Consider the following 22,985-nt stretch of genomic DNA (forward strand, 5'->3'; position numbering starts at 1 on the left):
AAAATGTAAAATGTTTTACTTATTTCGGATGTTCCTTCAGAGTTGAAGATAATTACTTCCTAGTCCAAACCTCCCGCAGGACGACGGGGGATGGGAGCGGGAAGGGTTTGAACCCGGGACCATCGATAAGTCTGCACGACAGTCCAGTGCTCAAACCGCACGACCAGGCAGCCATCCATTTTTTTTAATGTCCTATAGTAGCTAGATTTATATTACTACTATAAATGTTTAGATGTGTTGGATTATAATTAAATGGTACATATTACAAAGTTTGAAGTTCTAGATTCCAGGAAACTAAAGGATGTTATTTTCCGAACATAGAAGAGTCAGCATTGTTACTTCCGACCATAACAGCGTTGTATTTTTTACTTTCCCTGTTGTAGACTGTGGCGCTAAGTAATTCCCGAATAGATTAGTTTCAATTTCAAATATAGACTAGGGTCTAAAATCTAGATCTAGAATAAATGTATAAATATCTAGATCTTTTTAGCACCAGATCTATGTCTACATAAATCTAAACCTAGATCTAGATCTAGTATAAATAATAAAGTGATTCCGCGAAGTAAGTTATAAAATATAATCTAGATCTAAATTTAAAATATAAAAATACATTTTAAATGATTTTATACATTTATTTGATTTATAATATCAATATATTATAATGAATTAATGGTATGCTTATGATTTATGATAATCATAAAAAAATAAATTATAATATAATGGTTATAAGTTATATTACTATTACTAGTATTACTAGATAATAGATATAGATCTAGATCTAGATCTCAATCTCATCTAGACTTAGACTAGTCACTGACTAGACTCTAGTTTAGTCTAGAGTGACTAGTCACTAGTACTTAAATCTTATTTTATAGATCTATAATAAAAGTATAAGTCTATTTTAGTAATTATTATTTAAAATTTAAATTATTATTTTATATATTTAATTAGAATCTAATTTAGATCTAATATTAATTTATTTAATTATATATTAGACTCTTCTACTAGTACTTCTAATCTCTGATTCCAGACTCTAGACAAGACAGTCTATCTAGAGATTATCTGAATCTCTAGCTAGATCTAGACTAATACGATACTGTTGTGAGTGTTGTCTGTTGATACTAAATTAGTTCTAGTAATCTAGTAAATAATCAAAATTATCAAATTTAAAGGATCTAGAGGTCTAGATCTAGATTTAAATTTAATCTAGATCTAGTCTTTATATTTTATATCTAAATTATCTAAATTCTAGATATATTATGAAAATGATAGAGATCTAATCTAGATTATTCTAGATTCTGGAGATAGAATGTTCTCTTTAATTTTGGTTTGAATTCAGAGTTTTAATAAGTTTTCCTTCTCTTAGGTGGGTAACCAATCAAGGCTAACAAGCCCCTTCTGCCTGAAGCGTACTTACATGGCATTTTTTATCTTTCTTCTCAAAGGCTTAACTACACTATGAAATATGAATGCTGGATTGTGAAGCCCACATCCTATAGAAGTCATTGTGGGATAAAGGGAATGGCAGCTAGAACTTGTTAAGGTTAGTATATGCTATATGTCATAAAAATCCTAAAATGTTCAAAATTTAATCTTCATACTTACTAGATCAACTTTGAAAACAAAAATGTCTCAGCAAAGTCAGAAAAAATCTGAGAAGTTAATCACCACCTCATTAGAACTACGCCAGGTCATCATCAAGTCCATCATAGTTGGAACAGATTGGTGCAAACATTTATTTGTTCCCTACAATGTCATTCAGACTGTATCAGCGTTACTTGTTGACTAGGGAATGTGAAAAAGATCTAGACATCCGTTCATTGAACTTCTCTGTATTTTGTGTCTGTTTACATTTGTGGAATGTTTTTAATTGAAAATTAATTAAATTGAATAAATTTCTAATAAGGATCAATAAAGCAGTCTTAGCCTTTGTACCATGATGGAAAATTAGTGAAGCTTTCTCAGTAGTGTTGTCTAGAAACAACACATATCTTAAGTAGAAACACTCTTTCTTTTAAGAAATAGAAGAAAAATAGAAGCAGCAAATTTTCACCAACTCTTGCAACTGCATCATAGTGCATAAAATAATTTGTAAGATTTTCTAAGAAATTGTAACTCTAATTTCACAAAAAGATCATCAGATAACCAACTGTATCTTATGAATAACCTGATAGATTATCTTTCATTTTATTGTGCAATCAAATAAACTCAAATATTTATTTTTCAGATCAAATTTTATTTGCTTCGCTATTTAAAATCATGGAAAATAAAATGCTGTCTGAGTGCCTCTGCCCAATATGCATTAGCATACTCATCGAGCCTGTGACAATGCCCTGCAACCACTCACTTTGTATGCCCTGCTATAAGGAAACAGTGGAAAAAGCCAACCTGACATGTCCAGTCTGCAGGAAGCGCATTTCTGTTTGGGCCAGAAAAGCTGCCAAGAATAATACATTGATAAACATGCAAAAGTGGAAAGCCATCCAGGAAGCTTTCCCTGAAAAAGTGAGGCACAGGCTGGAAGGCAGTGAAGAGAGCAACAGTGAGAGTGAAGAAGATAATTTTGAAGCCCGTAAGTTGAAATACAATGCTCTAGTCTAGGTATCATAAATAGAAGTAAAGTCCCATCAAGAATGTTTGAGAAATATAGAACATTTAGATAACATCACCTTCAGTTCTCTTGATAAATTCTCTCCATTCCTCTCTTTTGCCAGAATAAGCATCTTTTCCATAGACAGGGCTGTACTGTCCATATTGTTGTCCCCCATGGCATCCTTTGTTTGCCTCACCTTCTTTTTCCTGGTACTGTTCTCTGTAGAAAAGTTTTACAAGCACCTTTAAATGGCTGTACAGTCTTAGCTTGCGTTTTTTTTACAGTGGTCAGAAGTTCGTGTACTCAATAACATCAAAAGCATCACTGTAACTCTAACCACCTTCAGAATGAAACCCACAGACTAAAGGCAGATTTATGCAAAGACAATGGCTTTAACCTTGAATAATGATAATCATTGACATTTATGGGGAAAAAAATATTGACAAGCTCCCATTTTGTTTCAGAGCTAAGAAGACTAAAAGAACTTTCTGAACCTGGAGAGATCAGACAAGAATATGAAGCTGCTCTTGAGAAGGTGGTGAAATATCCATCAACTTAATTAACTTAATAATTCTTAGAAATGGAAACAAATTTTAAGTTTTAATTGTCATTTTTTTTTTTAAATTGTAGTTTTGCTGAAATTTTTAAAATAGTGCATTTTTCATTCTTATAGCATTCTCAGTGCGCTATGGTCTAATCTCTTTTGTGGACCAGTGTGGAGAGATGGAATATGGGAGGTTTCGATGCTGCCTTTAAGCACTCAGCTAACACCACTCAGCTCAAATCAAGCAGTTTAAGCATCTCAGCTATGCGTCCCACAAAATTCCCACACTGGTATTGTTAGGTGATTCTCTTGTTTCATGTGACAGGGTGGCTTGGCATATATTTAAATCACCTTCCTTGCTCAAATTCTATTAGTTGATAGTAGTAGTGGGGGAGCAACTGGCAATATTAAGTGGTTTCAATTAATTCAGTTGTGGCTAAATATAATGTACGAACAAAAAGAAAGAAAATCTAGATCTACATTAATTTATAACAATATCTTACGCACAGATATAAACAGGGTTTGAATGCTGAAACTGAGATTCTAGTCTGTATTATCTAGATATATATATTATATACCTAAGTGCTCAGGGCATTTTGATAGAAATGTCCCACCCTTACCCAAAAGAAAATTATTAGTATTTTCATAACTTAATGCACATTTCTCTCAACAGACTAACAATAACAAGAGAGACTGTTAAACTGCTTACCAGTAGTGCTCTGATTCTGGTGAACTGGTTGTGATAAATCTATGTGTAGTTAACATTGTCATTTAGACTTAGTTGTTTCAAAACTTGATTATCAAGAACATCTGGATATTGATTATTATACTTTATTAATGTTGATCAAGCATCAACTGTTACTGTCACGCAGACCAAATCTTTCTTGACACCCCCTTTCTCTCTTTATATTATTTAATATATGTAGATCTAGTTATATTTTTTAACTGAACTGTAGCTCTGTTCCATCGGCAAAAGAACCATAACAGACACCAGAGAGACACATTGCCTCGAAATCAATGAAATTCAATGAAATAACAACTGTGCTATACAAAAAGACATACTTCCAATGCTGGCTCATGCAAAAGTCACTCTTAATTAAAACATTTCTCTGCCAATTCCTCCATAAAACAGAATATTTTGTGTTAAATGGTTAAAAAAATATTTTATTTGCATTGAGCCCGATCTACTTCTCTGTGACTATACTTTAATGCTTTCAGCACTCAGTCTAATAGCATCAGTTGTGAAAACATTTCTTGTTCCTTTATAGACGTAGGTAGAACTTCACTGGAATTGAATCTCATTTATATGAAAACTTTATTATTCAATAGATTCGTCAACAAAAAGTAGAAGAGGCAAAGAAAGAAGAGGAGGCCAGTAGAGCACTCATTGAAGCTCTGCAACAGGAAGAATTATTGGAGCTAGAGAGAATGAAGTCAGAGATGGTGGAAATGGAACACGTCGACAGACAGAAAGCACTGGAGCTTGAAAAGGTCAATAAATATTGTAATAAATAAAAACTTAATAATGAAAAAAATAATTTGAATTTATTGATGTTCATTGTTTATAATTCTGTTGAAGTGTGTGTCACTCATATTTTTATAAATCCAAACTGTCATGTGTTCTGTGCTGATTTTAATGGAATCGTGTTCTGTGTTTCAGATTGGAAAGTCTCAAAAAAATGGCATCCTTCTTAGTCCTGCGAATGCAAAATCTTTGAAACAGAAAAGTCTGAAAAAGAAAAAACAAAAGACTCTTTCACCATCTTCTATGACTTTGACAAAATTCTACCCATCTGTCCCTCGTAAGACCTTGAGTCCACTTCACTTGCCTGACCTTGAAGATGTTCCTCACAGCTCTGACCACAACAAGAGGCGGAAGATATGCACTGACCTGCCTCCGGGCCTAGCAGATTTTTGTTGTTATGATGTAGGTGAAAACGTTGAAGAACCAACATCGCTGACAAAGTTCAACCACTTAGAGCCGGGACCGAGCAGAGTTACACATTCCCAAATTGATAATGGAGCTGATAATGAAAGCTCTTCAATTAGCCACCTGCCTAAGAAGTTAAACATTTCTTCTTATCTTCCTGTAGTACTTTGTGAAAAGAATTTGAAGCTGAAGAAATTCATTCAGAGTTGCACAACTAACAACTGTCTTTCTGTCTCTGACAGTGACAGTGAGACTTTACAAATGTCAACAAATGACTCTGTCCTGGCACATGATAGTGATAGTGAGACGTCAGACACGACCCTTAATTACAGTAATGTTGACAATGTTGAAAAAGTCAATAATTCTGCCAAGCAAACTGATAGTGGCCCTGCTGAACTCAACAATAATGGCTCAACTAGCCCCACTAAGTGTGAATCTTCCCAACTCACAGAAAACATATCAGCTGAACCTGCTGGTGATAGTTCAGCTCATGATGATCTTACACTTGCCAGTAGTAATAATACATCTTCAGGGAACAGTGATTTGGTTTTACCCACTAGCAGTGGAGCTATGAAAAAGCGAACACATAAAAGAGTATTAAACTGTACGTCTGTCTTGACGCATTTTAATGAAACTGCAAACAAGGGAAAAAAAGGGACACCAGACATCATGGTGAAATCGTTGAATATACCTGGGGGAGAAAGTGCTAAAACATTAGAAAAACAATATTTGCCAGTTGAGGATTCGTATTTATCACAAGAAGAATCTGATCGTTTATTGGCTTTAAAGTTACAAGAAATGTATGAATTAATGGATAAAAAGAGGATAGCTGTTGATCGCTTCGAGGGGTCCAGCAATGAATATACATTGCGAAGAAAGCGTAAATGTGATGAGTGACTGTTACATTGTGTTGTTTATTAGCTCAGTTGTTTTAATTTTAAATACATCAGCATGTATGGTTTTAAACCAGCCTTTCTGACTGGGACAAGTCGTCTAGTTGACATAGTTCCTCTGTTCAGTTTACTACTTATTGAGGTTGTGACGTCAAATGACAGGTACCTAGTATTGTTAAGTAGCTATGCTGTTCTAACTTTAAATGCATAAGCTCAGTTGTTTTACTTGCACAGACACCAGCATGTAGTTTCTTCTTCATTTCTCTGTGGGACAGGGTTTGGGTTGACATAGTGTCTGTATTTATTTCATCACATAGTGAGGTTATTGAAATATTTGTGACATTTTCATCTGCTATCCAAAGCAAGATCTAATTATGACTCTGGAATTTTTTAAAAGTTGAAACTATTGTTTGTATATTTTTCTTACTCTGATGAAATATGAAACTTTGTATGGCTTGATCAAATCTTTGAAAGTTCTTTTAATTCCTTAAAGTTTGGACTTCCTCGTGTGATAAGTAACACTTCAGATATACCAATCAATTTTTTAGAAATGTTAACAATTTGTTATTAAAAAATAACAGAGTAGATTTATTAATGGTTTCATTTAATCTCAAGGACTGTATTGGTTTAGAAAACAACAATATTGGATTAACTATCTAGAGTCAACTAAAAAATCCTTATTTTTGCATTTGGCAATATTTACCAAAAAAATGTAATGAAGTGCCTTAACAGCAGATAATTTCAGATGTCTCTTGCTCTAGACATCTTAAATTTGAAAGGAAAATGGTGATATGCTGTGTACACTATGTTTTTTAAACTAATTCTTATCCTAAATGGCTGTTTTGTTTTATCTAAATCTAATTTTGTACATAAGAAAAGTTTTTTTTTTCATTATGTCTTTGGAAAATGGTTTTTAAAAATAAAAAAAAGAATTGCTAGTTAAACACACAAAAAATTGGATATTTTTAACTTTGTATTTTGAGTTCTATTCTTAACATGAATATATTGGTTTAGAAAACAACAATATTGGAATAACTATCTAAGTCAACTAAAAAATCCTTATTTTTGCATTTGGCAATATTTACCAAAAAAATGTAATGAAGTGCCTTAACAGCAGATAATTTCAGATCAATCTCTTGCTCTAGACATCTTAAATTTGAAAGGAAAATGGTGATATGCTGTGTACACTATGTTTTTTAAACTAATTCTTATCCTAAATGGCTGTTTTGTTTTACCTAAATATAATTTTATACATAAGAAAAGTTTTTTTTTTCATTATGTCTTTGGAAAATGGTTTTTAAAAATAAAAAAAAGAATTGCTAGTTAAACACACAAAAAATTGGATATTTTTAACTTTGTATTTTGAGTTCTATTCTTAACATGAATATATTGGTTTAGAAAACAACAATATTGGAATAACTATCTAAGTCAACTAAAAAATCCTTATTTTTGCATTTGGCAATATTTACCAAAAAAATGTAATGAAGTGCCTTAACAGCAGATAATTTCAGATCAATCTCTTGCTCTAGACATCTTAAATTTGAAAGGAAAATGGTGATATGCTGTGTACACTATGTTTTTTAAACTAATTCTTATCCTAAATGGCTGTTTTGTTTTACCTAAATATAATTTTATACATAAGAAAAGTTTGTTTTTCATTATGTCTTTCAAAAATGGTTTTTAAAAAAAAAAAAAAAGAATTGCTAGTTAAACACACAAAAAATTGGATATTTTTAACTTTGTTTAACTGTGTTCTATTCTTAACAGAAACATGTTGGAGTGTTGTTCTAATCTTGGTACATGTTATTTAAACATCATTCTTATTATGCTTGTCTAGAGTCGTCCCATGGTTCCTCTTCATTTTTATTAAAAGATTTTTTTTTTTTCAGTATTTGTTTTGAATTCTTTATTGTATTCATATTTTTGTTTTGTTTTTTTTTTGGAAGGGGTGGGGGGTCAAAAGCTTATCTAAGTTTCTTACAGTGGTATAATATAGACAAACTGCATTTTTGATTATCTAATGTCTATAATACATATTTCAATATTATTAATATTTATTTCAAATTGTACACTTAATTGATCATGTTTTAATTTAGTGACAAAAAATATCTTCCCTAGCAAACAAATAATGACCTTGAATTGAAATTTATTTGTGATCATTTCCAAGATAAATTGACTTGTTATACATACATGTTATGACTACTGGTATCTAAAGAATAAATTGAGGGTTGTTGACAGATTAATTTCTTTAAATCCTGTTTTTGTTTTTCATAAGTTCTCACAGTGTGTCTCAGGCTTGTGTACAAGAATATGTTGGTACTAGTGCCATTAATGTCAATTTATAGCAAAAATTTGAATGATTGTCATGAAATGGAATTTATTTTCTTCTGTATTCTGATTATTATGTTGTAGTGTTGAGATGACTAGTCCTTTGAGATCCATCTGCGCAGCAATTTCCAGATCAGGCAGTTCTCCATATCTAGTTTTCCTTCTGAGGCCAGTGCCTTGTTCAGGCCTCTAGAAGAGTATGAAGAACTTGGTCATAGATATGTGAAGATCTAGCAATTTTTTAAAATTGATGTTATTTTGTTATTTACCTTGCAAAATGGATGTAGAGTCACTTTTCATGTGACTGCGGAGCCCTATTTTGTATAGACATTGCCATCCAAATAGCTTAAGGAGCATTTGCTTTTGTCGTAGAGGAGCCAGCCATTTTCCATGCTTTTCTTCCAGAACTTGAGGACAATGCTTTTTTTCACTGTCCATAGCTTTCTTTGTCCCCATCTCTCTCCTCATAGTCTAGTAAAAGGCTATATCTTCCCAGTCAACTTTGAAGTCCAGTTTGATTACATTCTTATATCGGATGACTTTCGAGATATGATTTTCCTCCATCCAGCTGACATGGAATGTCAAGATGCTGGAAAGACCTGTTAGAGCTCTCATCTCATCGCAGTGTTTACACACTCTTTTTTGCCATGTAAGTAGTCCATGACTCGCTGCTGTATAGAAGTGTGCTCAAAACACTTGCCTTGCTAACCTCCATTAGGTCGACACAGCCTTCCCTGAGCTTATTTTTATTTCCTCTTCGAGGGACAGGTCATCTTGAATTGTGGAGCCCAAATAGCAGAAATAGAAGTTGGCTAAGCCCCCCCATCTCTATTTTTTAGATTTTAATGTGAAAATTTCAATTCAATTTTGAATACCAGAGAATTTACAAGAAAAATTTAACTGATCTTTATAAAACATTTTTAGACATTTTTGTTTTTCATCAAAAAAAATTCTAGCCCTCAAATTCTATGTCCTTTTTTTTTTTTTTACTCTTTCAACCTATGCACAAACACTTCTTAGGCCCATCAGTTGTAGCCTTCCATCTCCCTGCACTGTAACACCCCCAACATATGTACGCATACTATACAATGTTTTAAAATGAAACACCCACAAAACAGTTTGAAAGAAGAAATATAATTATTCTCTACTTAGTACACTTTTGTTTACACACTTTTAAAAATTGTGTCTGTCATTGATCTAGATTTAGAGGAACCTTATTCAGAATAACCCATCATCATAAACCATATTATAACCCCCCCCCCCCCCCCCCAAACAAAAAAAAAAAACATGCACACACTAACACTTTTATTTACTATGACCATTTTTAGGACTTTAAATTTTTGGTTTAGAATAGAGGTAGATTTAGTCATTTTAAAATAGTTCTACCCGTTGTCATTAACCAGTCTTTAAATTAAATGAAAGAAAGTTAAAGTTGTGCGCCAAAAAAATGTTTATAAGTGCTTAAGCGAAGGAATTATTGTTTTGCAAATTATACATTAAAATGTCCACTATCATATACAGTTAGTAGTAATTGCAAATAAAATTTATTTTTTGGTAAATTAAACTTCTGCGGTTTCGTTCTCGAAAATGGCTGTTATCATACGATTCAGTTAAATAAGAATAGGTTAATTTTTTTAAATTGATTCATGTTTTGTTAGGTACAATAAAAATATGTTTAAAGTGTCAACTTGATTGTAGATTGCATGAGGGAACTAAACCCAACAAATTTAGCTATATATGTGAATACTGAAGTATTGGTTTCCCTTGTTGCTATTAAACAAAATAATGAATTACAAGTATTGATTGTCTAAGTGGCTTTTTTAAAAATATTTATTTAAGTCTTGTCCATGTGAATGAATAATTGAACGAAGTTTTATCTTGATCTGCCATTGGGTGTAGGAGAAATAACGTGTACACACTTTCAGACAGACAGAGTGAGTTGATATAAGCTTATAAGCTTTGTAAAAAAAAAAAGATTTATTTTCAAACATTGTATTACTATACTTTTTGATTAACAATGTCAATCAAAACATATGTCATAATGACATTACTTTCACCCTTTTAGACATGTTTATATTACCCTTTTAGTTCAGACAAAAATCAATTGTTACAGTATGTTACTTAATAGTGCTAAAATTAATTTTTAAAATAAAACAACAGTGTAAAAGTTATAAAAAACTGAAAATACTTATATTATAACAAGTTGTTAAAAAGTCTGTAAAAATATAGTGATATAAAATCAAACTAGGCAGAGTGAGTTCTCAATACACTTAACTGAATATAGATTTATACAAGAAGTGGATATGAATATAAAGTGCCAATGATAAAACAAACACACTCAGATACAGCTAGGCATAACATCAACCCTAAATAAAGTTTTAATTCAGATGTTTTTTTTTATTTTTACAGTCAGGCATAACAAGTCAACCATAAATTAGGATTTAATTCAGATGTTCTATTGTTACTTTCAGGCATGACACACTAATTTGGTTATTACAGTGTGTTTTTAATGTTACATCATTAAAGAACAAAAGCTTAAGAAATATCCATAAATTGTGGGTTTTGTTTTAAATATTACTTCCTTGTGCATGTACAGAACAATTCTTTTTTATTGTAAAATAAAAATGGATTTTGTAAAAATCATATTTGATATTTTTTACTATATTTATTAAAACAAACAAAAAATGTTAGAAAACTACTTCAATCCAATATTTGTTGCCTTGATTTTTATGTGTAAATTTGCTGTCAGACCAAATGAGAAACCCAGTCACTTGTTAATAATAATATTGTAAATATAACTTATAAATCTGATAGTTTTTCTATCTCCCTGAAGAAATGTCACATTATGCACTGTGAAAGTTTAGTTGAGTTTAAAAACATAAATTTAACAAGCAAAACTTTTGACAGCCCCCCCCCCCCCTTCCCAGTGTCACTAACATAATTAGTTTTTCTTTTTGTAAAGTGAATGATCTGGTTAAGGAACAGCTATGGTGATTAAATGAGATGTTATCACAGTGCAAATAAAGGTATCACAGAAGGAAATACTATAAATAAACTCTATACAATATATGTTATAAACGTATAAAATATTCAACCATCACATTCAATTTCAATGTTACATAAAGTTCCACTCAAAATGACAAAAATAACTTGATTAAAAAAATAAAAACAATTTTGGCATGAAGATGATAAAATAATACTGTCTTTGTCATATTTAGTCATGACATAATAGCTACAAGCTTCAGCAAAACAAAAAAAGTGGTAAGAAGTAATCTCAGAAAACAACAAATAGTTACATCCCTTGGGAGTCCACATTCATGGAAATAAACAGCCTAAAATAACTACAGTGCAAATCTTGAAAAAATATTTAAAGATGAAATTTATATGTCTTAGGTAACATATAACACATAAATTTGGTTTCTTTACTATGTTACTTAAAAAAAAACAACATTGATGATAAAGTTAAAAGATTTACAATTTTTAACAACAATTAAAATTAATATTATATAAACTTTATTTAAAATTGCCTAACAGTGTTGCACATTCTTGACTATCAACCTGTTGGTCTTGACTTAAAACTCCCAATCCATTTCCCTTTTGTCCTACATAATTTTTGGACCAATATTTAATCTTCATATTATTATTCATTGAAAAAAATAATAAAGTGTGGAGAAAAAAAATTGTCACTAAATGAGTGCTAATTGAATTGACTCTCCAGATCATCATGTTGACATTCTGATATGTTTTGATGTTCAGCTAGTACAGCATATTATAGATTCTTAAGCATTGGGTGATGCATAAACAATAGCTCTACAAAAGACTTTTATCATTAAATTAATAAAACAAAACTCTTATGGCCACCCAGTTCCAAAGCATTGTAGATTCCTCTATAAGCATCACACTAAAATCATCTTGAGATTATTAGCCTAAGAATAAGTTTTGAAAAGAGCTTATATATGTCAAAATTAGTATAATGAAATTAATAAATTATTATTAAAGCTTCAACAGAACATAAAAGATAGTATATATATATATATATAACTACTGAAGTAGTGATCTCTTTTTGTATGTAAAATATTTGTGAGGGTTAATAATGAGACAGAGTTTAATATCTTTCCAAGTACCCCATTGCCCACACATAAAAAGTGTATTATTAAAAAACTTTAACTGTATGTTTAACACTGCTTTTAAAAAACATAAAATAAAATAACATGCAACAGTCAAACTCCCTACTATATATACAACTGGTTACCTATCCATTAATTTTTACCACCATAAATTTATAAAGGTTATCTGAGGTCCCATTTAACTCTTTCTCTCCTAATTGATGATACCATCATTGATTTGACCTAATTAATTAATGTTTCATTTTATAAACTTTACTTTGTTTTATATTTTAAAAAAAGCATGCATTTCCTCTTAATTCTATACCAAATAAAGTTTAATCATAACAGGGTAGTGAAATATAAAAGGAGTAAAATGAATAATTCCATCGGAACATGGAAAATAATTATGGAGAGAAAGAGTTAAAAGCATTTTTCAAAATGCTATCCAGCCTTGGATCAATAAAATTTTACATGAATTGGGTGGTGACTTGAAAATGGTTGCAAACCTATGTACATAATAGTATATTATGTAACATATATTTTATTTATTTGAATAAGTAGGTGTTTTATTTGTTTTCTGAAAACTAGAAAAAAATTAGACTTAAGAAATTATAGATTGTAGAACTTACATTCACAATTACATTAAAATGCAATACTTACTTTTATAGATTTTGCTTTTCAAAAACATTGACATAAATAGAAGGAAATTAGTAAAATGAAACAAATAATGTTTTATGAAATGAAAGCAATATTTAAACCTAGCATTTTGTTTGATAGTAATGAGCATTGATACAAACGCACTATTAGAACTTAAACTATGCAATGGATTTATGTTTGGCCAACATTAACTTCATCTTTCTCAACCACAACTTCTACCCTGCCCTCTTCTTGTTTTGGCTGATCTTCCTCTTGCTTGGTCTTGTGCTCATCTTCTGTTTCTTTGACTTGGCTTTCATCAGAGGCCTCTACCTGGCCTGTTTTGTTCTGCTCTGTCTTTTCACTATCAGAATCTGCCTTGTCATCCTTGTCTGGATGTTTTTCATTTTTTTCTGGTGTTTCTTCTGCTGGGGCTTTCTTAGTTTTCTCTTTGGTCTTTTCATTTTTTTCTGGTGTGTCTTCTGCAGGGGCTTTCTTAGTTTCCTCTTTTGTGTTTTCACTTTTTTCTGGTGTGTCTTCTGCTGGGGCTTTCTTGGTTTTGTCTTTAGGCTTTTCACTTTTTTCTGGTGTGTCTTCTGCTGGGGCTTTCTTAGTTTTGTCTTTAGGCTTTTCACTTTTTTCTGGTGTGTCTTCTGCTGGGGCTTTCTTAGTTTTGTCTTTAGGCTTTTCACTTTTTTCTGGTGTGTCTTCTGCTGGGGCTTTCTTAGTTTTTTCTTTAGGCTTTTCACTTTTTTGTGAAGTGTCTACTGCCTGTGGTCTCTTAGTTTTTTCTTTAGGTTTTTCATTTACCTGATCCTTATTAGGCTTTTTATCTTTACTTTCTTTAGCTTCAACTGATTTTTTCTTTTCCTTTTTTTCTTTAGCATCTTTCTTTGGCTCATCTTCTTTATCAGCATTCTCTTCAGAACTTTCATCATTCTTACCCTGTGCACTCTTGTGTCTGGCAGATGCAGATCTGCTTCTGTTGGGTGATCTTGGAGTAGGTTTTCTCTGACACAAAATTAAAGTTAAATTAATGCACTGTTCACAACATGAATCAATAATTACTGGTTACTGACTTCTATATCTAAAATACATTTGGAACTGAAGATCTTATCAATAACATGTCTGGCCTGGTTTAGCCCATCAGTCAAGATGGCTTGCCAGAATTGTGCCCGTTGCTGCATGCTGACAATTGCTTGGAGCCACAGGTGAGAGCTGAGCTCTGAGTGGAGACCAAGGTCAATGAGGTGCTCAAGGAGCCTGACTGCCCAGTTGACAGTTAAGTTGTTATGATAGCTTCTTGGGCTACAGAAAATCTCCAACAGACTAAATTTAATGCTAATATGTGCTCTATCACATTGATTACCAAAGAGAAACTTCTACAATGTTTAAGAAATTATCTTTAAGTAGCTAAGAAAAAAAACATGGAGATGAATGGGGCGATAAAATAGAAGTATATATATGGATAGTTTATTTCGACTTGTTATAATATGTTTTACATAATCAGAAGTTACTTTAGAATTTAAGATTTAAGTATATCTTAGCCCTAGCCTCCCATAGAATAGCGAAGGATGAAGGTAGGGAAGGTTTGAGCCTGGGACTATCATGACAACAGTTAGAGCACATGCCACAATGGCATCATTAACATTACCTATTTATTACAGAATCTGATTCTGTTCTCTTTTTTTCTGTTTTTCTTTGGGTTCCATTATATTACCATCTTTTTTTTCTTTCTCTCTCTATACTGTATTTAATTGCTTAAAGGAATTAAATGGGATATTAAAAATCAAAGTGTAAGCAAGGAACAGATTACTGTGATTAGCTTTTATTGTGAAAATCTCCAACAGCATTAGACTGCATCAAGACTTATTTTTATTGTTAAAGTATGGGTCAAATTCTACTAAAAACAAACAAACAACCTAAAAGCCTGGGTAGTATTGAATAGGAAAAACTAACTTTGTTTTCTACGTTTCATCATTAAAATTGATGACAAAATAAAACAACCTTGACATAATTGACTAACAAGAATTGTAAATTAACTACAACATACCTCCAACCACCATTCAGGGGGGAAGGCTGAGATATTGTTCATAAATTTCAGATTTTCCTCCCAATCAGATTGCCATTTTTCATGACTATATTCTGGTCTCCTCATAGTGATCCTGTGTAGTATGGCCTGATTCTCTTTAGTAATCCTAAGTAGCTCACGCTGTCGTTTTTCTCTGTTCAGACTGATTCAATAGAAAAGTTGGCTATAAATAATGTCAAAAACTAGTATAATGTTTTAAACAGTGAATACCTATCAATAATTCAATTGTTGTTAAAAACTATGTATAAAGATGACACTACACTAAAGACCACATTATTTATGAGAAAAAATTGTGAATTAAATATAATGAAATAAATTTAAAGTTCTGACAGTTCCATAATATTGACCTTTCCATTTAACAACTCTTCCTAACATCAATGTAGTGCTAAGTGGACAAATCACTGGACTAGCCAGAACCCATAAAAAGAATCTTACTGATTAGTAACAGTCAGTAGTATCAACCAGTCACTCAGGGGTCAGTGGTCACATGACTCATTCAGTCCTGCCCTACCTCGAAATACCCGCCAACAATATTAAGAAAAACTATATTTGTTGTATAAAAGCATACAAACACTATGTAGAAAGAGATTAAAAAGTTACATTTATTGTGAAGTAATACCTTTTTATTGGTTCATAATTGTTTCTGTTATCTATGCGACCTCTACTGGTCATGATGCATGACATTTTTTTCAAGAGAAGTAAATTATCTCTCTCAATCATTGCTAACCTTTCTTCTTCTAGCTGTAAATGAAATAATTATTGGATCAAAATAAAAGCTGATACCAGTTGTTAAAACTTCTAGAAAAACATATATTGAAAGTAAAAAGTAAACTTTACCAATAAATTACTGGTACTCATAATTGAAAGATGATCAATTTTAATCTAATGATCGAGTGATCGTGATTGTACATTTGTAAATTTACACTGTCAATACTTTTCCCATCTTTTGTATGAAAAGATTTGATTATTAAATTTATGAGCTACCCAAGATACATATATATATATATATATATGTATCTTGAATCTGATAAACTCTGTCACTTTATCCCTGAAGGCCTTCTTAAAAACGATAGACCATATATCACATATGATATTTACAAGTATTGTTCATACCAGCACTCTCCTGTAAGTCTGTTCTTATCTTATCTTATATAATATAGAAGTTACTTCAAAAAAGAAGATGATTACGTCCCACGCGTCATGCATATTAACCAATGACTTAAATTCTGCCAAGTCACTGGTTAGCTAGCTCAGGCAACCCATTCCATGCTCTAATAGCACTAGGGAAGAAGGAGTATTTGTACAAATTTGTCCTAGCATATGGGATGAGGAATGTGTTCTTAGTTCCTATTGACACAGTTGACCTTTAAATTAGCACTGACCTTTGTTTTTTTGTGTCAGCTTGATCGCAAACACTATTAACCTTAAATTTGCATTGCTACTACAGTTATAACATTATTTTAAGTTACCATCTAAGCCTACTGAAACTTTACCTGCAACTTCTTCATCTTGAGATGGAGGTGCAGGTATGTTTGTGGGGCCTTTGTATCTACTGTTGCAGTAGCATCAGCAACCTGCATTAAAATGAGAAAAAAAATGTTAGTCATAATAGATAATTATACTAGATCTAGTTTCCAACTATATGATATTGCCTGCCTTGTTTTAATATATGTTTACAAATTTCTATCATAAAGCAAATTTTTAAAAAGAAACAAACTAATTTAAGAAGCACTATCTTTGTCACGACATTGTGATAACATTTAGCTTTAATTATCATTAGCCCAAAAATTATCAGTTTAATAACATGAAATTTCAAAACAATCCATATATAGATATTAGCCACCGTCAAAGAAGTTAAACATTTCTTCTTATCTTCCTGCAGTAGGCCTACTTTGTGAAAAGAATTTGAAGCTGAAGAAATTCATTTAGAGTTGCACAACTAACAACTGTCTTTCTGTCTCTGACAGTGACAGTGAGACTTTATAAATGTCAACAAATGACTCTGTCCTAGCATCTGATGGTGATAGTGAGACGTCAGACACGACCCTTAATTACAGTAATGTTGACAATGTTGAAAAAGTCAATAATTCTGCCAAGCAAACTGATAGTGGCCCTGATGAAATCAACAATAATGGCTCACCTAGCCCCACTAAATGTGAATCTTCCCAACTCACAGAAACCAGATCTCATGAACCTGTTGGTGATAGTTTAGCTAAGACTACTGATGAACAAAAGCTCCTTGAAATTGCTAATTTTTAAAAAGAAACAGACTAATTTAAGAAGCACTATCTTTGTCATGACATTGTGATAACATTTAGCTTTAATTATCATTAGCCCAAAAATTATCAGTTTAATAACATGAAATTTAAAAACAATCCATATAGATATTTGTCTTGAATTTAATAAGTTTGAGCATATAATATAAAATCATCTGAAAATTTAAGGATACAACAACCAGTATCATATTAAAATTTGTGGCAATAGTGAATCTAGGTTTATTCATGTATAAAATTGGTATAGTATGTGGTATAGTTCAGCAGATATATATATACGTATGTTTTAATTTTCATTATTTTAATTATTCTTGACAATTTTTATGATATAATATACTAGTGGCTTTAATATTTGTTAATTTTATTTTCCAAAAATATTCTATATTGGAATTATGCTATATAGGCCAACATTATGTATCTCATCTCTGTATCTGTCTCATTCTACTACTAGATCTATTAATTGAGTGAAAATTATGTTATGAGAGAATTTAGTATCATATAGACAATATAGTCAATATAGATCTAGATTTAAATTATAGTTAGTCTACATAATGTTAATCAAGATTATAAAAATACCATAAATTTCAAAAATGTGTTTTAAAAAATAAGTTTTCTGCATCTGGATAATAATCTGCTAGAAAATACATAGATTGTAATATTATCTACATTGATTTGTTTTACATATTTAGGATGTTTCTTCAGATGTTTAGACATAATTACATTCTTAGATTCTAGCCCAAACAATCTGAAGGACCAATTAAGGGGATGGCAGTGTGTAGGGTTCATACCTGGGACCATTTAGACGACTAAACAATTTAAAACTCCAGAGCCCAGAACACATACCAAACATTAGTCACATTATATAAAAAAAATACTATTTAAAATAGTAGGCCTATATTATAATAGGTCTATAGTAGGATGAATAATTTTGAAATAATACTTAATTATTATGGTTAACATTCTAGACTAAATTTTAATGAAGTAACAATATGAATACATTTAGGCCTATTATGGATTTAATCAGAATTTCTAATTAATTAATTACCTTTCTTCGGTGTTCATTATAATAAGTTGCATCCCAACGTTTCTGGAGTATTTTATTACAAGTAGGAAGTATAGACTTGTAAGATCTATCCATTGTGAAATAAATGTCAACCTAATGCAACATAAAATCTAAAACTAGATATAGAATCTATGTATATATAGAGATCTAGTAGTCGAACTCTTTAAACTAGATCTAGATCTATAACAAAAATGAAAAGCTCGCTTTCTTTTGTGAGCTTTGTCACGTGACCAATCAAGCTTAGTCACCTTAACAACAACCCGGAACAGCCACTTAATGCAAAAGTTGATTGGAAATGCCTTCGAAACATTTATTTTTCGAGCTAATTATGAGTCACAGACCTATATAATGTCTTTATTTAGAATTACAGGACAAATATAGGCCTATTAGTGGCATATTTCATTGTTTCAATTTCAGTAGCATAAAATTAAAATAATCTGACTTATATAGATCTAGATTATGATAGATAAACGATAAACTTCCTTATAGCACATGCAAGTGTCAACTTTGGCTAAGGTCATCAGACGTCCGGTAAAAGGAGGACGTGTGTCCTCCTTTTTGGGGTCTTGTCCTTCGTCTGGCAGACATCTGCCACCAAAGTATCAAGATGTCTGACTTTTTCACTCTGTTACTTCCAACAAACGGATACTATCATCAACAGAGCTCATTCCTTCATACATAGCCTAGGCCTACAGGACTAAATCCACACGTTTCCTCACAGCAGGAAGATGACGACACATTTTTTGTCAACCTCTTTCTTTTCTTGAACAGGCAGCCTAAGTGACTGTGTTTTCTGTACTGTTCAAAGGAAGCCAGACACCCGATCAGAACAGCCAGTGGCGTCACTAGGGTGTTTGTCATCAGGTGCGGTCCACTTAGGGTGTCACGCCCCGCCCCCCCCCTCACACACACACACACACACAAATTTCGTGTTTTTTTGTTTGTTTGTTGAGCCATACTACACACACTTTAGAATAAACTACATTCATTGAATGTTAAACAACTAGAAAATGTCAATTAAATTTAAAAATTCAGTTGTTACAATTTATCTATAGTTCAATTGTGCAACAATACAACCTCAATTAAGTAATTTTTTTTTCTTTTCTGGATTTCAAATTTAAAAAATATCAATCACTTAAATTAATTTCTTTAATGATTTCATTTTAAATAAATTTGTTCGTTTTGAAAGTGTCGTCATTGTCGAACGTGTTAAGCTTTTGTTAAAGAAAACGTTGGATTAGTCACCATTTTGTCAATAGTTTAAAGATAATTACTATTTTTATGTATCATTGGCCTTCTAGTACATCTTCCCCTCAAAAAAATAAAACAAAGATAGGTAAAATACAAGACATATGGCAATAGATCTTAAGCTGAACGAAAAAATTAGTTTCATAGTACCAAAATTTTAGGCAAGAAGCATTTTCTGAAAAAGAATGTTGACCACATAGATTAAGTGATTGTTATACACATTAAAAAGCTTGTGTGTTGGTTCTTAAAATTTCATGTACACCTTTTGACTCCATACACTAAAGCTGGAAATCTCAAATCTCGAGACTCCGAGACTCACAGCTTCAAGCCATGAGGAGCGATCAAGAGCCAGTGCTTCCCAGCTGTGAAAGTCGATATCGCATTCCTTGAAGGAACTCTTGAGAGTGTCAATTTCTTGATATTAAGTGACTAAATCATCCCAAATAGGAAGCACTAGAACCCTTCTTTTAACAATTGGCGTTCTTTTCCTTTTCATCGGGATAATTGTCTGCGCAATTCATGTGAAATTGGCACACGACAAGAAGAAACTATCCCTTAAAATACTTAAAATCATTCAACGGATTCATTGTAACATTTCCTTCATCTTGGCTAGAGTTTCTTTTACATTCAACTTCTGAAATTACACCATCATCTTCTGAAAGCTTAAATGCCACTTATTCACTTTCCAATTCTACAAAATTTAACATTAATTACATGTGAGATTTCTTAAATATTTTATGCCTTAAGAATGTTGTCATTTATTAAACAGAGACTTTTGGTTGGCATCCTGATATTACGATGCTGGCTACTATTTCAATAGATTCGATAAAAACATTGTTAAAAATCAAAGCAATGTTTATATACATGCATCTGATATAAAGCTGAAAGTAAGTTTTCACATCTGCTTTTGATATTAGGCCTATGTATTCTGTAACATTTTGGACTATTTGTAAAATTTCATTAAAAAATTAATATATATTTAGTCGAAATATTTATACAAAATATATAGATAAAATAGATCTATTTATCAATTGTGAATAACATGTCCCAATATTTAGCCATTGACACTAACTTTTTAAAAAAATATCACTTATTCCAAAAGTGCATTTTTTAAAACTTGGGTGTACCCCCCTAACGAATGTCACCCGGTGCGGCCGCACCCCATTTGTGACGCCACTGAGAACATGTTCAATATCTGTAATCATAATGCTACAGTTGAAAGAGCCTTGGTGTTGATCCACGATTCCACGCACTGGGCAAAAGAAATTGACTCTCCAGTGGGACTGCGACTGACAAATGTTTTTCACAAATAGGCTTTTTAGTTCCGTTAATGATACAGTAGTGGAAAAAGTCTCTGTATAACTAAGCTGATAGCCTACCATATTTAAGTACATATAAGTACCTTGCTTAATTACAGTAAATTAGTACCGTACTGTTAATTACTGCAATACTTTGTACAATTAAGTACCATACTTTAGTGCAGTTTACATCAAGCCTAGTTTTTAAAGTTTAAAGTGTCCTCCTTTGTAAGGTTTTGTCCTCCTCTGGTTGTGCAGGTGTCTGGTTACCTACCTTTGGCAGAGAATCGGTGTTTTAAACTGCTACTGCAATATGCCAAGTTATCCGAGTTAACGTGACAGACAGACCGCCCTAAAGTTTCTGGGCCGCTTAAAATCAACATTTTCAGTCATCTATTGAATGTTTTTACAAAGCGTATATCAACTCACTCTGTCTGTCTGTCTGTCTGTCAGTACAATTTTGTACACGTTATTTCTCTCATCTTATCTTATTATATCACAGACGTTACTTAAAAAAAAAAAGAAAATAATTACGTCCTACGCATTTCATGTGTGAATCTAGTCATAAATGTTGACTAATGACCATATTTATATATATTGTTACAAATGACCAGTGACAGGTAGAGGTCACTACGTGTGACCCCGGCGAGATAACACAGCAGCGAGTGTTCTCTGGAATGTACATGTATCAACAAAGACAGGATGTGACGTGTCCTTACGTGTTATTCCAGAAAGTACTAGCAGTGTCCAGTGACAGGTAGAGGTCACTACGTGTGACCCCGGCGAGATGACACAGCAGCGAGTGTTCTCTGGAATCTACGTGTATAAGCAAAGACAGGATGTGACGTTTCCTCACGTGTTGTTCCAAAAGATACTAGCAGTGTTTGTGCAACTTTGGAGGAGCGATTAGGGACTCTATATTAATCCAGAGAGTTAATGTAAAAAGTCAGTCTTCGGAAGAGTCGTCGGTTGAGTCGTCGGTACAGTCGTCGTTACTGTTGTCTACTGTGCGAAGAGAGTAGAAGAGAGATGTGTACGACTCGATGCAAGTTAACTAGGGTATAGTTAACTGGAGTGGACTACAGTGGTTAAAGTCTATGCAGCGAACTACTGTGGACTTGAGCCGTTACAGTCGGTACAGTCGATGTAAGACGTGTACAGCTCTGATTCTGTAGAGTTGAGTACGACTCGAAACAACTGATACGGCTCAATGCAAGTTGAGAAGAGATGAATTGCAACGAAGTATAGCTAACTGTAAACTATCAGATATTGTACAGTCTTCTACGCTACATGTTACAGTGACGAATTGATAGAGTTAATAGTCAATAAAGTTATATGAAGCTGAAAGTTGAGTTGTCAAGTTCATTACAGGTTTTTTATTTGTGTTCCTACAAGTACATTTAGCCAGAAGATTCAGAAATACGTAACAATATATATGTCTATGCTAATGACTTAAACTCAGCTTCCCATTCTTGAATCGATTTGAAACTTTGCACAATTATGCATTGTTCCTAACAAAATATTAATCAATAAAAAAAAATTAAGTTTGATATTGATTAGGGGAAATAAATGTTACAGTATTGAAATATATAGCTATAAATACACATTTCTTCGCCTTAGATATGCCTTTTTTTTAAATATATTTTTTTCTTTAGTCCACAACTTCAAGATTATAGAATAAATGCACTTACACGTGCCAGAGTTTGATTGGTGGGTGTGCGAAACAAGGGAAAGGAAACAAGCTGAAAGTTCAGGATTGGCTGGTTCAGGGGTAGGCATCTTCATATTGATCTAGTGAAGGGAGAGAAGCTGCGATGGTTTAGAAGGAACGCCCTAAACATGTAGCCTACATCAATACAACACAATGTGAGACCTAGCGAATCTAATCTAATCTATATATCACAGAAGCAGCATTCAGAAACACAATGTGAGATCTAGCAAATCTAATCCATAAAGACATCACAGAGGCAGCCTTCAGAGA

The 22,985-nt window shown here is 32.3% G+C and overlaps 2 protein-coding genes across 5 annotated transcripts; one reads left to right on the forward strand and one right to left on the reverse strand.

Annotated features, from left to right (window-relative positions):
• Positions 1 to 308: 308 nt before the first annotated feature.
• LOC106063195 (E3 ubiquitin-protein ligase rnf168-like) lies at positions 309 to 7,848 on the forward strand. Of its 4 annotated transcripts, none has more exons than XM_056011768.1 (7): positions 403 to 562; positions 1,031 to 1,101; positions 1,446 to 1,543; positions 2,228 to 2,572; positions 3,058 to 3,128; positions 4,467 to 4,628; positions 4,798 to 7,848. In XM_056011768.1, the coding sequence occupies exons 4-7, from the start codon at positions 2,260 to 2,262 to the stop codon at positions 5,962 to 5,964; spliced, it is 1,713 nt and encodes a 570-aa protein (XP_055867743.1). In that variant the 5' UTR covers positions 403 to 562; positions 1,031 to 1,101; positions 1,446 to 1,543; positions 2,228 to 2,259; the 3' UTR covers positions 5,965 to 7,848. The 4 variants fall into 4 exon arrangements, with proteins under 4 accessions (XP_055867744.1, XP_055867743.1, XP_055867745.1 ...); XM_056011770.1 differs by lacking the exon at positions 1,031 to 1,101 and adding an exon at positions 3,811 to 3,865; XM_056011769.1 differs by lacking the exons at positions 403 to 562; positions 1,031 to 1,101 and adding an exon at positions 309 to 396.
• A 2,404-nt stretch (positions 7,849 to 10,252) lies between these two features.
• On the reverse strand, positions 10,253 to 18,698 carry LOC106063193 (neurofilament medium polypeptide-like). The gene is made up of 5 exons (XM_013221500.2): positions 18,441 to 18,698; positions 16,616 to 16,696; positions 15,742 to 15,863; positions 15,084 to 15,264; positions 10,253 to 14,041 (listed from the first exon to the last, which is right to left on the reverse strand). The coding sequence occupies exons 1-5, from the start codon at positions 18,531 to 18,533 to the stop codon at positions 13,223 to 13,225; spliced, it is 1,296 nt and encodes a 431-aa protein (XP_013076954.2). The 5' UTR covers positions 18,534 to 18,698; the 3' UTR covers positions 10,253 to 13,222.
• Between the last annotated feature and the right edge of the window lie 4,287 nt (positions 18,699 to 22,985).

The sequence above is a fragment of the Biomphalaria glabrata genome, chromosome 15, assembly GCF_947242115.1.
Source record: "Biomphalaria glabrata chromosome 15, xgBioGlab47.1, whole genome shotgun sequence".
In the NCBI taxonomy this organism is placed as follows: domain Eukaryota; kingdom Metazoa; phylum Mollusca; class Gastropoda; family Planorbidae; genus Biomphalaria; species Biomphalaria glabrata.

Excerpts from the sequence above, each read along its gene's own strand:
- LOC106063195 (XM_056011769.1), top strand. The coding sequence starts at position 2,260 with ATGGAAAATAAAATGCTGTCTGAGTGCCTCTGCCCAATATGCATTAGC. Across the intron at positions 2,573-3,057 it reads AGAAGATAATTTTGAAGCCC|AGCTAAGAAGACTAAAAGAA; the intron begins GTAAGTTGAAAT and ends ATTTTGTTTCAG. Across the intron at positions 4,629-4,797 it reads AAGCACTGGAGCTTGAAAAG|ATTGGAAAGTCTCAAAAAAA; the intron begins GTCAATAAATAT and ends TCTGTGTTTCAG.
- LOC106063193 (XM_013221500.2), bottom strand. The coding sequence starts at position 18,533 with ATGGATAGATCTTACAAGTCTATACTTCCTACTTGTAATAAAATACTC. Across the intron at positions 16,697-18,440 it reads ATAATGAACACCGAAGAAAG|GTTGCTGATGCTACTGCAAC; the intron begins GTAATTAATTAA and ends ATTTTAATGCAG. Across the intron at positions 14,042-15,083 it reads CCCCTGAATGGTGGTTGGAG|AGAAAACCTACTCCAAGATC; the intron begins GTATGTTGTAGT and ends ATTTTGTGTCAG.